At 41.6% G+C, this 15,196-nt stretch overlaps 1 protein-coding gene across 1 annotated transcript in view; it reads right to left on the bottom strand.

The window, feature by feature from the left end:
* Window positions 1-14,759, bottom strand: part of LOC122651911 (ethanolamine-phosphate cytidylyltransferase) — a 101,067-nt gene extending 86,308 nt beyond the window's left edge. The window contains exon 1 of the mRNA XM_043845482.1: window positions 14,165-14,759. Within this exon, the coding sequence (XP_043701417.1) occupies window positions 14,165-14,481 (317 nt within the window). The 5' untranslated portion in view covers window positions 14,482-14,759. The remainder of the gene's footprint in view (window positions 1-14,164) is intronic.
* Window positions 14,760-15,196: the final 437 nt, after the last annotated feature.

Genomic DNA, 15,196 nt, shown 5'->3' with positions numbered 1-15,196 from the left:
TAAAGGATCGAGGAGAGCCAGTTATGGATCAGGTTGGGGGTAGGCCCAACCCAGAAATAGCTACTCATATGGGTACTGACATGGATGAATATATGTCGTCTCGCGAGGGCCGTATGCATTCACAGTCACCCTGACCTTTCGAGTCTCAAGCTCGTGGGGTTAATGAAGATGGTGGTGATGCTAGTGATGATGGGGATGATGGGGGTATGTGCAAGAGGTATCACTACCAGGAGCCCGAGCAGGAGTGTGAACCTGAGCCAGTGCGCTTCACAGGAGAGATCAGTACACTCATGCCACACAAGATGATGACCATGGTGGACTTGCCTACAAGAGAGGCTCATATCGCCGATTCGCACCATCAACTGAGGAGCAGCAAGATAGCATGGATGACACAATCAGGAGTTTGACTGACAGTATTGGAGGCATGAATACGGAGAGTGGTATTCATCATGGGGAGCAGTAGCATACACCATCATCCATATACGGCACAAGGAGCACCGGTTCTGAGTATGGTCACTATACAGGGTATGGTTAGTTTGGGGCCTTTGGATAGGCTGGCTCTTCATCATCATTACCCTTTTGCCTATGAGTATGAGGGTCAATCACACACTAAGTCAGGTTTTGTGGAAAGCATCTTTGAGGTCCCGACCCCCCAGCTATACATGTCGGTGCCGGTCCTGGTTCCACGGGAACCATCTAGTAGCGGTGGCTCTCGATCAAGTTCCTTACATTTCGGAGATATATACCCTAGGTTAGGGTACCACCAGTATGCTGATGATTCGGTTTATAAGGTTGTTGTGCACGAATTTGAGTGTTACTTCCAGCATACTATATCATGGCTAGCCTTTGTGATTCAAATATAGCAAAGCTTGATTTGACAACAACATGGTCATTATTATGATCCAGCTTGACACTCGTTTCAGTCTAGCTTGTATTTGTTTAATCTATGTCTCTGTCCAAGTTTCTAACAATTAGTCAATTATTAGCAAATCGTCGAACCATCACATGTATGATAATGAAATATGAATATGATGGCTAATGCTTAAATGGTTTATGGTTTGATGTATTTTAATTCCTAATGTTTATCTAAGTTGTTTTACACCTCTACTTTAATTATATGAGTTCTAAATATTGTGTGGCTTAGCCTAGAGTAGACCTCACATACGTCGTAAACTATCAACCTAGGGTCCGAAGTCAAAGTACCATTTTGGGTTTGAATTTGTAAAACTAAGGATTCCACTGTGTTTCAAAGGCCTAAAATAAGGTGGATGTCAAGTTTTAAGACCTATTTTGGCCATACGAACACCGAAACCAACCATCGAGTTGAGCCAGAAAAAAAAAATGCAAAATATTGCCGAGATCTCTGTACACCTCGGTTTTGTGGCCTGGCAAAACCGAGACCCAAAACCTTGATCGCTCATTTATAACTTGAATGTAAGCCCAAACAATAAGAAACTTAGTGGCGTGCATTAACCATCCATTTAACATTTTTTTTCTTTTGGGATCATCTTCCCCAAGTAATAATTTTCAATTTCTTTTGGTTTTTAGGGATAGGCGCATGAGATTTGCAACTCATTAGGTTCAATTTATTACTAGTAGGCAGTAGCATGTTACTAAATGTAACATTAGATCGATTGTTTACGGTGTGTATGTGTCTGATTTCTTGGTACATAAATTTTCGGAATGAAAAAACACACAATTCCAAGAGGTAGTTGTTTCTAAATTTTGAACTTTTGTTTTTTCTTACTAAAATCCTAACCATTTCTTTTCCAATTGCAATCAAGGTTCAAGATTTCGGTTTCGACCTTGGTTGAAAACGAAATATTAGACTCTAAAACTGAAACTGAAATAACTTCCTATTTCTATCTCTTACGTATCCTAACAAAATTAAAACTTCTCCTTACATAATTATCCCAATAAAATAAATAAAAATTCTAAATATCTACTAGATTAAAACCCATATTTGGACCCGGCTCTCGGTCTGGGTTCCCAAACGGGTTTGGGTCAGTTCAAGACTCCAAGGCATAGTTCAAAATCTCGCGAAATCTCGATCGAGATTTCGAGAATTTCGACCCCCTCGAAACAAAATGACCCCTCAAATAAAAAAAATACTAAATTTCGATCGAAATTCTCGAGATTTCGAGATATTTCGAGATTTTTTCAAAATCTCGAGAAAATGCTTTATATAAAATACCATGTTTCGATAGTCTCGGTCGAAATTTCGACCGAGACTGAGAAACAGAGCATTTTTCCTCTTTTGCTTGGTTTTTGAAGGTTTTTGCTCATGTCTTCTTCAATCTTCCACTTCCCACTTGAATCCTTGCCACATCTACGCCGGAATCACTTGGAGAACAAACTTCTTAGCACATCTGTGAAACCTTTCCACTATTTCAAGTAAAACCATATTCTCAAAATTGATTTTTTTTAGGGAAATGCTTGATCAACATGTTTGTTTGTGATGAAATAAATATATGTTAGACACCGGAAGCCGATCTACGACTTCACGGTGTCGAAATTTTTTTTCGTATATATATTATTTATTTATTTTTCTACTTCAAAAATTGGATTTATTTACAACAAAAATCAAAAAATAATAAGGGTTATGTATATTGTATGGTGATGAATTAAATATATGTTAGACACCATTGGCCGATCTATGGCCTCATGGTGTCAAAAATATTTTTCTGCCAATAATTAATTATTTTAATTTTTGAAAATTATAAAAAATATTTAAAAAATTCAAAAAAATAGCAAAAAATAAGAAATAATGAGGTTTTTGTTTTGAAATTACTGAAAAATATAAAAATAAATTGTACATACTTCTTATTTACTGCCCATTTACATATCTTTTCGATTTTGTTGTGCTAGGCCAATATTTATTTGAAAAATATTTTTAAAAATTGTTTTTAAATATGAGAAAAATATGACGGTTAGGGGAAAAATACTAAATAGTTATATACTAATATACTTGTGTTAATGCTCTTAAATCTTAATTCTTAAACATTTAAAATTTTAAACTAAAAGAATTGATGTGCTTCAGTGATTAATGAATTGTCTTCTATTAATGCAACAGTAAACTAGTTTGATTATGACGAACCGTGGTAAACGACAGAGCCAAAGGCAAGAGGGGCAGAGGCAGCCGGCCCAGACCCAGGAGGAGGGGAGCACACCCAGGTGCACTAGGGGTGACATTGCATGGTTGCATGGCACTCCAATTGATGGGGATAAAAGAAAATCCCAATGCAACTATTGTCACATGCAGTTTTTGGGAGGTGGTGCCACTAGACTCAAACAACATCTAGCTGGGAATTCTCCTGAAGTGGTCGCATGTCATATGGTCCCTGTGGAGGTATCTAGGGTTGTCATTGATTACATGAAGGGAGGGAGTAAGAGGAAGGCTCAGAGGGAGAAGGCAAAAGTAGATCTTGAGGAAGCAGTGACGTGTACAGCGGGAGGCCAATCAAGCCATCGTGATGATGATGATGATGTCTATGTTCCTGATGATATAGAGACTGAGCAAGAGGCTAGGGATTGGAGACGAGCACAAATGATGAGCAGAGCCAGTTATCATGAGGATCAGGAGAGAGTCGAGAGACAGAGAGTAGGTGGTAGTGGAGGAGCTAGTACCTCTGAGAGTCAGTGCTAGTGGTAGTGGAGGAGCATGTACAAGTGGAGGAGGTGGGTTGCCTAATCCCTTTAGGAGATCACAGAGTACGAGGGCAGCTCCCCCTCCGCCACCACCACCACAAGATGACCCAGCACTTCACCAAGCACCTAGTGTTTATAGAAAGAAAGGCAACAAACAACCAAAAATCAAGGGAGCATGGAAAAATCTAAAGGGGATGGTGAAGGAATCTATAGCTAAGTGGATGTTATACCATACCATCCCAGCAAACACAGCACAAGGCCCCTTTTATCAGACTATGATAGATTCCATTGTTGAGGCTGGCCCAGGGTATACGGGACCCACCCCATATGAGATTATGAATGTGTATTTGCCCCAACAGAAGAGAGTGCTTGAAGACTACAACAATGAAATGAGGGGGCTGTGGGAGAACTATGGGGTGACCATAATGTGTGATGGTTGGATTGGTCCTACAAGAAAGTCCATCATCAACTTTATGGTGTATTGTGATGGGAGGACAGTCTTTCTGAAGTCTGTTGATACATCCAAGGAGAAAAAGGATGCAAAGTATATCTACAAATTGCTGAAGGAAGTGGTAGAAGATGTAGGAGTGGGGAACGTTATCCAAATTGTAACGGACAACGGAAGCAACTACAAGAGTGCCAGTGAGAGGTTGATGCAAAACAATAAGTACCGGTTGTTTTGGACTCCATGTGCTGCCCATTGTATAGACCTCATGTTGAAGGACATGGGAAAGATCAAATTGGTACAACATGTCGTGGAAAAGGCAAGGCAAATGACCAACTTTGTCTACAACCATGGGTTTGCACTAAACCTCTTGAGGGAGAAGTGTGGGGGTGACTTAGTGAGGCCAGGCATAACTAGATTCGCCACCAACTACATTGCACTCAAGAGTATAGAAACCAAGAAGTCTGGACTGAGATCAATGTTTGCTTCTGAAGACTGGTTCAACTGGAATGGGTCCAATACCCATGGTGGTAGGGAAGCACAAGCTACAATTTCATGATATGACTTTTGGTCTAAGTTGCATAAAGTGGTACAACTTCTGGACCCAGTGGTCAAGGTTTTGCATATAGTTGATTCTGCTATTAAGGGACCAACCATGCCACATCTATATGCTGCCATAGACTTGATGAATGAAGCTGTTTACAATGCAAATCCACGAGGTAGCAAACACTTTCTCAAAATTATCAAGGAGCGCTGGAAAAATCAACTTATGCATCCACTGCATAAGGTTGGTGAGTGTACACTCTTTGTTTTTTATGCAATTATACCTTTTAAAGTTAATTTGAAGGATATATTACTAACTAATCAATATGTAATGTCAATTTCAGCATATTATTTGAACCCCAAGTACCAATACAGTCATAGGCTTGGGTTGAATAATAGTCTTATTGACGCAGTCAAAGAAGTAGTTGCCAAATTGGAGCCGAATAGTAAATTACAGGCGATATGCAACAATGAGGTGAGTCTTATAAGTTATAATTCATTTGGAATTACTTAATTCAATACTAAATAGTAACGAGTCATTACTAATTTTAAATATTTTCCAAATGATTATAGTTGAAGACTTTTAGGGATGCATTGGGAAGTTTTGGAACCGAAGTCGCACAGTAGGCCGGACACGCGGTGATGCCGGTACTCATTAGTCATTACTTCATTAGTCATTACTCAATTCAATATCTTATTCTTTTGAAATGAAGGTGACATGTTTCTTTTGTTGTAATGCAGCTAAATGGTGGGTGTTGTATGGGGGTTCGGCAAACAATTTAAGAAAAATAGCAATCAAGGTTCTCTCCCAGACATGTTCAGCATCTAGCTGTGAACGGAATTGGAGTACATTTTCTCTCATCCACTCCAAGAGGAGAAATAGATTGGGTTCTGAACGTTTCTCTGACTTAGTGAATGTGCATTATAATTTGAGGTTGAAGATGCAACACATACGCATTGGACAAGAGGGTATCAGGGAAAATATCAATCTCGCCGACATTTTCCAGGTGGAGTCAGATGATGAAGATCCTATTGTTGATTGGGTGAGGGATAGAGGTGAGCCAGTGTTAGATCAGCCTGGAGGTAGACCTGACCCCATGATAGCTGAACACATAGAAGGCGATGTGGATGACTTCATGGCCAGCAGAGGGTGAGGTACATGCACGGACGCGCGTCACCCATACCATTCCAGTCTTGGTGGTGTTGATGAGGAGGATGAAGATTGGTCTATGTCATCTGGTGGAGATGGTGGTGGTGGAGATGGTGATGGTGGAGATGGTGGTGGTGGTCCTGGTGGAAATGGTGATGATGGAGGTAATGATGGAGGTAATGATGGACGCGATGATGATGGTGATGGTGGTCAAGCATATGAGGGAACTCGAGTCCCGTTTGTGGTACAAGAAGCGATGAAGAGGCAATCCGTGCCCCCACGCCCCACACCTGCCCACACGGCCCACATCATCCACCTCGACCTACTCGAGAAGCGTGGCGATCCCGTTCGGTGGTCGTGGTAGTGGTACTAGTAGGCGTGAGCTTATGGACATTGATGCCCTATCCGGCTCTATTGGTGGACGAGTATTGGCGATAGAGACAGAGATCGAGCGGGCATTTCCGTGCCCCATCTTTTCATGTAGACAAGATCCATCTCCAAGACAATCGTGAGCATGGTTCATCTCATTCACATCCATGTGGCGAAGGGCATTCTGGCGTACCTGGGGCGGACCTATATCTTCTCCATCCATTCCCGATTTGAGTATGACTCCCACTCACAAGGATATAGTGGATCGTCTTTTGTGCATGACTTCTTTTCCTACACTGGCTACCCAACCCACCAGCCGCAGCCGTACAACCCGTACATGCTCCCAGAGCCGTCATATGACTCATATGATTCATATCATAGTGGATCAGTGGGTAGTACTTCTTCACAGTTTGGTGACCTATATCCTAGGATAGGTTACCTTCAGCATGTTGATGATGCAGTTTACATGGCCACTGTGGATGACTACACTCGCTTCTTCTCCCAGACTATGACTTGGCATGCATTTGTCCTACAGTCGGAGAGCAATACACGTCGGCTCCAGCGGACCATGAGTGGGGCTGATCCTGGACGGCGGAGTAGTTATTATTAGCAAATTTGTAAACATTTGAGATGAATGATGACTAGTTGACTACTTGACTTGTAGCCTTGTAGGGGACAATTGGGGATATTGACATATTGTGATTTGGAATGTTTGATATCATCTTCTTAAATCTTAACTCTTAAGTTGTTATTTGTTAACTTGTTATTGACTTGATGTCTTATGTACTTAATATTATGATTTATGACTTAACTTATGAATCATTATGTTTCCAACTTAGTTCCAAGTCAATTTACTTGTTTAATGTACAATGTGTATGTGTAAATGTGTAATTAACTAAGTTATACACTTATACATTAGGGTTCAACCGTACGTTCCAGTCTTGTGAAGCAAATCAAGACTGTATTTCTTTTGAGTAAGGTGAATATCAATATGAATTGTGGTGGCTTCAATGCCCAAGAAATAATGCAGGTCCCCAAGGTCACTCATAGCAAAGGCAGTACTGAGTTGCTGAATAAACTTATGAAGATGAGAGGAGTTGGCACCTGTGAGTATGATGTCATCAACGTATAGGAGAAGAACAAGGAGAGCAAGATCAGAATGATGAACAAACATAGAGCTGTCAGCCGAGCTTTGTACAAAACCAAAGTGTAGTAGAAAGAAGCTAAATTCATGAAACCAAGCTCTGAGTGCTTGCCGTAGACCATAGATGGCCTTGTTTAGCTTGCAAACATGAGTGGGGAAGTTGGAATCAGCAAAACCAGGGGCTTGGTCCATGTAAACCTCTTCATGAAGAGTACCATGGAGAAAAGCATTTTTGACATCAAGTTGCTTGATGGGCCATTTGTTGGTGATTGCAAGAGTGAGAACTGTCCTTATAGTTGCTGCCTTTACTACTGGGCTGAAAGTATCAGTGAAGTCCACCCCAGGTTGTTGAAGGTATCCTTTTGCAACTAGGCATGCTTTGAAACACTGTATGGAGCCATCACTGTTGGTCTTGACACGATAGACCCAGTTGCAGCCTACAATGTTGGAAGCACAAGAAGCAGGGACTAAAGATCAAGTATTATTAGAGAGAAGGGCCTGAAACTCATCCTCCAAAGCAGAGACTCATCGTGAGTCAGTCTTTGGCAGCCTGTTTGTATGTGGTTGGTTCAGAAATAGATGGGGTAATGGAGGTGAGAAGGGCATGAGGGATAGGGTGCTTGGTGGTAAGAAGGGAAACAGGGGTTTTTGCTATTCGAGTGCCATCTTGACTCCTTATTATCATGGGATGTCTCGGTAGTGGTGGTGGAGTTGGAGGTGCGAAGGAGGAAGAGGAAGAGGGAAGTTGTTGTTGATGAGGTGGTGGGGAGGGAGATGGGGATGGTGGTGGTTGTTGTGGTGGTGGTTCAGTTGCAGTCCGTGGGGGGATGGAAGATGGTAAGGAAATAAGAGGAAAAGAAACAGTGCTGGATGGTTGTGAAGTAGAGAAAGAGGAGGTGAGTGGTGTGGCAAAAGGAAAATGGGTCTCATTGAACACAACATGCCTAGAGATGTAAACTTGGCCACTCTTAGGATCAAGACACCTATAGCCACTGTGGACAGCACTATACCCCAAAAGAACACAGGCTTTTGACTTGGGAGACAGTTTGTCTTGCCTGTAGGGTCTTAGACAAGGAAAGCATTGGCATCCAAACACCCTGAGGTGAGAGTAGGTAGGAGGGTTGTGAAACAGAAGCTCATAGGGTGACTTTCCTTGTAGGACAGGGGTAGGCAGCCTGTTTATGAGATACACTATTAAATGCCTCTAACCAGTAGGTCTTAGGCATGTGGGCTTGAAATAGTAAGGTTAAGACCCATGTCAGTGATGTGTCTATGTTTTCTTCCGGAAATCCCATTTTGTTCAGGTGTGTGGGGGCAGGAAATACGAGAGACAATACCACATTCATCCAAAAAAGCTTTGAACTGACCCCTTGTTAACTCCAGAGCACCATCACTTCGAAAACCCTTTATTTTAGTGGAAAACTGATTTTCTGCCATAGCTTTAAAGTGCTGAAAACAGTGAAGTGCATTGGATTTGAAGTTAATAGGATAAACCCAAGTGTATCTGCTGAATTGATCCATAAAAATGATATAAGAATGAAATCCACTAATTGAAACAGTTTGAGTGGGGCCCCAAAGATCACAGTGAATGATTTCCAATGGGTGAGTGGTGCCCCTTACAAGAGATTGAAATGGTAATTTCTGATGTTTACCAAGCAAACATGGCTCACAAACAAGGTTTACAGAATGACCAAGGTTAAGAGACCTATCACTCTTCAGACGCTGAAGAACCTTGGATGATGGATGGCCTAATCGTTGATGCCAGAGAAGGTGGGAGGTACTGGTACTGACAAGTGCCTTAAGGGTGGGAGGAAGAGCATGCCTAGTAGTTGGGAAGCGATACAAGTCATCTTTAAGCATTCCCTTGAGAAGAGTTTGACCTGTGGTGAGATCCTTAACACAAAAACCCCAAGAATAAAACACAACACAGCAATGATTATCATGAGTAAGTTTAGAAATGGAAAGAAGATTTCAGGAAAGTTGGGGAACAACAAGAACATTGTTCAATGGGAAGGTAGAAGGAGGAGTAGATAAACAAGATGAACCAGTTTTAGTGATGTTTAAGGGCTTACCATCCCCAACAATAACCTGTTCAGATCCATTGTAGTCAGCAGACTGCTGAAGCAGAGATGGATCAAAAGTCATGTGTGCAGTGGATCCTAAATCAGCTATCCAATCGGAGTCCTCACGTGGTGAAGGAAAAGGGACAGAGTGACCAGATTGTCCAGCAGTATAGTTGTGGAAACCTACAAATGGAGGAGCCTGAGAGCTATTACGACTGGCAGCATACCTAAAGTAGCACCTGCTAGCTGGATGACCAACTTTTGCACAGATCTGGCATTTGAGAGTCCGCTGGGTAAAAGGATTAGGTGGGGTAGGAGAGGACATAGGCCGTTGGGTGAAAGGGACAGCAGGATTGGGATTGGATCTCTGAGAACCAGGATTGGGATTGGTCCTTTGAGAAGGACGAAAGCGAGGCTGTGATGGTGATCTGGGCTTGAAAAAAGGCAGAGAGGTCTGTTTGCCTCTGAAATGACGAGAGTAGTTGGAATCAATGGAAAGCAAGGCTGTCTGAGAGTGCAGGTCTGGTAGAACTGAAGCAGAGGTCTGCCCATAACCTCGTTGCAGACGTTGTTCATGGGTTAAAAGCTTAGCACGCAGCTCAGAAAAGGTAATAGGTAGAGAGGCATTCTCAATAGCTATGACGAAGGGGAGGTACTCTGGACCTAGGCCATTGAGAGTGTAGCTGACCAGATCAGTGTCTCTGACCTTATCTTCAATGGCAGCGAGGGAGTCCGCAAGAGTTTTGAGCCTGGTGAGGTATTCAGTTGTAGTAGATGTGCCTTTGACAATGGTAAGTAGGTCATTGCGCAGCAGATTGCATCAAGCAGTAGATTGCTGAAGAAACAGGGTGGCTAGAGAATCCCACACGTCTTTGGCAGTTTGTAAGCCAAGAATATGGGAAGAGAGGGATTCATGGAGAGTAGCATTGATGCAGGCTTGAATAAGGTGATCAGTTTTACGCCAGGTCTGATATTCAGGGTTGGGTTTTGAAGTGGTGACTACAGAACCAGAGGCTTCTATTGTGGAAGAGGTTATTGTTGCAGGTGGAGCAAAGAGGGAGCCATTGATGTGATCCAGAAGGTCATAGCTGATATATATGGATTCAATCTGTTCCTTCCATAGTAGGTAATTAGGGCCTTCAAGCTTAACAGAGATCAGGTTGCTAAGGCCAATGATAGGGAAGGGAGACAAGGAGGAAGCCATTAATGAAGAAGAGAGGTTTTAGAAGTTTCTGTGCTCTGTTACCATAAAGAGAATAGGATAAAGAGGTGTTGCAAAATGGTAATAAATCAGTGATTGATTCGTTACCAGTGCCTTGTATTTATGTATCCCTTTTACAGAGTTTGTTATACAGCTGTACATAAGGACAGATAGTAACAATAAAAGAGAATCTCAGATTGAGGAATAATATCTGAGAGTGACATGGCATTTATGTTAAAATGTTCAGCCTTGTAGGAGAGATAGTATGCTGACTCTGCTGTGATGTGGCATAGCTGTGTTTATCAGTATGAAGCCTGGGTGGTTCGTTGGTGAGATTGGTGTCTGATCCATTTGACACCCTGTGGTGTGAAGCCTAAGTGGTTCCTCTCAAGTTCTACATTCAAGTTTCTGTCCAAGATCCAATTTTTATTCAAGCTACTGCCAGTACAAGTTGTTGCCAATTATTCTCTGCTACAGCAAGTAAGTTTGGAAGCATCCCCAACCCCATACTTCTCCTAACTCCACAGCCCAACCCTAACGTCCCCCCTTTTGTTTTTAACTTTCTCCTCACTCTTAGTTCTGTCCAGACCTATTCCTCCATCAGAAATACACCAAACTTAAACCACAACACCTCCAGCATAGCCCCTACACTCGATCCACACTTCTTCCCCCCCTTTCATTCAACCAAACCCTAGATCCTCCATCACCATACTAAAACCCAAAACCCTAATTTTCCCACAGACCAAACCAGCCAACCATTCTGCCCCAATTTTGGATCGAATAACCCTCTGCCCTTGAGGAAAACTCGACCCAAAGGATTTCCCGATACACCCACTCTAAACCCTAGATCCCTTCACTTTACACTTTCTAAAAACCCGAAAACCTAACCTGCTGCCATTGTAGTTTACACACTTCCGCTTATCAAACCATCTCAGGACCTTCACTGATAGACTCCCCTACACCTGCTTAGCATAACCAACACCTCAAACCCTAACCCTAATTACACCAAAAGCCCTATTTTGACCTAGCCGATTCACCTGTTCATAATAGATCCTAGTTTACTATCTAGGACTATATTACCAAGCTTAGTTTCTAATTTTCAGTTTAGTAGTATCTATTTCTTTGTTACTTGAGGTGCAACCATGGCCCTCTATCTATTGTAAAGGCTTTTAGAAGTCTCCCCACGATTTGAATAGTTGAATGAAATTTGCTTTGAAGCATGAAGATTATGTTATCCCTTGTGTGGATGAAGGGCTGAAAGAGCCGAATCCCCTTATCTCCCTTTACCTTCTATTTTCTTATTCCCTTCTTCTCACTGTCTTCTACACCCAATTGAGCCATACTTCTGTGTTCTGTGACTTCTATTGTGAGCAAACCACTGCTGCTGAAGACCAGAAGTGATCCTCCAATCAACCTCTTGACTGCTTCTGCTAATCATCCCCAGAAGAAGAATTGAGGCTCACCTCTGCAGATCTGTTTCTGCCCTACTGCCTGCAGCATTCGAACCAGTTTCTCTCCAATGTCTGAGCCTTGTTCCAGCAGAGCTTTGGGAGACTGAATCACACCAACAAGGAGCCCATTTGATCCCCATTCTAGCCTGTTCTATTGTCTGGATTGCTCCCAAGTCTTATCCTTCTATTTTCATTTCTCCTCCACAACTTCACTTCAACCCATCAGAATTTCACCAAACTTGCAGTAGAACCTTCTCTCCATAAACAATACACTCAATCCAAGTTAGAGCCCAAACTGGTGGCTGATTTGGTCTGCAGAGAATTAGTTTCTATATTGGGTGTTGATGTCAAATCTTCCAGCTCAACCATCAGAATCAATTGAAACTTTCAGCAGTGTTTCTACCCTAGACAAGCATCATTCGATCCAAAGCTGGGAGAATTCCTTTGGCTGGTTTGGCTGATTTCATAAACTTTCTAATTCTGCCTCTTTGTTTCTATTTTGGATTTGTGGGTTTACTTGGGACTAAATTACCTTAATTTAGTCTTACATTACAGAGTCCTAATCCAGCCCCACTATACGCTTAAAAGAAAACTACTAAAATCACTTAAATTGTACTGGTTCAATTTATGAACAAAAACACACACACACACAAACAAAAACAAAAACAAAAAACAAAATATGAAACTAAAACAACAAATCCCGTATGTAATACCCATACTTTAGGTCCATAAAAGTGACCTATTAAATTGGTAACCCATGGGATCAAAGGCCCAACATGTATAGAACCCAACCCTAGACTTATTCCTAATAAAACAAGCCTATTTCGGTGATGAATCTGCATCACCATTAAGTAGGGATGAAGCTGAGTTTGTTGTTGTTGAAGTGTAACAGCAACTAGAAGATAGAATAGCAAGAGAAACCAAAATAGAAAGCGAGTGAATGGAGTTAGTAACTAAATAACCAACATGGAAAGTGAATATAGAAAATAGAAACTACCAAAACAGAATTAAAAACTGCAGAACAGTAGTAAATAACTCACTGATTAGCAACTAGTAACAACTAATAGGAACCTTCCCATTGCGGAGAGAGAAGTTCCTTTTTATATAAGCAGCTATAGAAATAGAAAGTTCCTAACCTGAAAAGAAACTAATCCCTATTTTTGTGTAGACCCCAAAGTCCCTCCTATTTGGTCTTAGAGAATTGGTCCATTACAATAGTAAATCCAAAAAACACTAAGCTCTTGGGCCCATATCATTGGGCACTCAAAATTAAGCCTATTGATCCATTCTTGGTCCAATCTGATCCAAGTGGTAGCCTGGTTTGTTGTTGGCCTTCTTGTTCTTCTAAACTGCATCACTATACTTTGGGAATTCGGAAGACTTCCTTGCTATCCTATATAATAATCATGCTCATTCACATCTCCCGACTTCATAGCCACTATAGGACTAGCGAACCAACCCTGACTGTAGTGTACCTTGCTTCATTGACCAGTTTTTGTAACTTGCCTGCATCAAAAAGGAAGAAACAGTTTGTCCACAGCCTAGCTGAAGCATCTCTTGCACAAACGAGCAAAGAGGTGCAACTTCACTAGTTTTACTTATATCCTTTTCCTCCCATTTAATTTAGTCGTCTGCAAGTAATTGAAACGGAGATGAAAATCCTCCATAGAGAAAGAGAAACAGTACATAAACCCTTTAAAGCTTCTATAAGGAACCCTCTAGGTGAATACTACCCAAAATATCAGGGTAGTTAATACAGGAAAAAAAATTATATTATTTTGAATTATTTACCCGTGGAAACCCAAAATGTAAAAGATGATAAGTTATTTGCTCTTCATGCCAGGCCACCAACTATGCCGCCATTGTTATTGAATCCTCCACTATAAATTGCATTGTAGGCCTAATATGCTGGCACAACTCCCATACAGTACCAGTACACCTCATCCCTAGTATTTGGGCTTAGGGTCTATTCCTTTATTCACTTCTTTTAATATTCTTCCCCTGTTAATAAAACTTTGTCTTTGCCGATCAAAAACCAACCGAGACAGAGAGAGGGGGGGGGGGTTGCAGAGATAGTAAAACTGCTGCCACAAATTCACGTTACCATAAATTACTTGAAATAAAACCAATTGCCTTTAAGGAAGACCGACCTCTCGTGAAGGGGGGTGACCGGAGGGCCTTTGTTGGCGGTAATCTCGGCGTCACTAACAACTCCTACGACCAATTCGTCGCCTAGGGCGCGCGCTTGCCGTAGAGCATTGCAATGGCCGTAGTGCATCATGTCGAAGCAACCATCCATGTAAACGCGGATCGGTTTCTTCTTCCTCCTCTTGAATCCAAGATGGGGCAAAGGAAACCTCAAGTAGAAGCCCAAAACGGATGCCCCAAGAAAGAGTCCGCCTATCAAGCAGGTCGCCACAAATCTGGAGCTGCATACATTTTCTGGACGGCCAACATCAAAACCCATATTCCAATGCAATACCCAACCAGAAAATATGAACTAAAATAACGAAAACAGTACTAACAACAATAACCCATATTTTTCTTTTCCACCCAGTTTTTCCACTTAACGTTTTAGTGTATCTCTAGGGTTTAACTCGCTGGTGTAAGGCAAAGTTGGTCGCGATGTGAAATGGCGATTATAGGACAAATACAAAACGGGATCAGAAAAGGAGAAGATGCATCGGAAAAAAAAAAAGGGAGAGAGAGCCTGCTTGCAAAAGTTTGGCAGAGAAAAATGGAGGCAAACGGTTGAGACGATGAGAGGAAAATATACCACGAAGGCACAAAGTGTGGAGTGTGGACGGAAGGGCTTGGGACACAGGCACTTGACAAACGGTTGTACTATTAAAATGGGGAAATTAACCTAAAATCGGTTTCCTTTCTCTTTTCTATGGGTTCCCCCCCCCCCCCCCTTCAAATGTCACATTTACAATTTTAAAATTTACATGTGCCTCTTACTTTTAAAACATTGTAATGGAATACGTTCTCCAATACGTCAGTCTGAGACATTAGTTTCAAGAAATCTAATGATCAAAATGCCCTTATAATAAAAGCTCATCAAAATTAAAAAGTGCAGTGATCAAATTGCCCTTGTTTTCTCCAAATCATTTAGGGTTTGAAACTGAAAATCAAATCTTAAACCATTTGGAGAAGATAAACCCTAAAATCAATTGATTTTT

Source organism: Telopea speciosissima, chromosome 2, assembly GCF_018873765.1.
Source record: "Telopea speciosissima isolate NSW1024214 ecotype Mountain lineage chromosome 2, Tspe_v1, whole genome shotgun sequence".
Lineage (NCBI taxonomy): Eukaryota > Viridiplantae > Streptophyta > Magnoliopsida > Proteales > Proteaceae > Telopea > Telopea speciosissima.
Note: the sequence above shows the minus strand (reverse complement) of the source record. Positions and strands in the feature narration are given on the sequence as shown.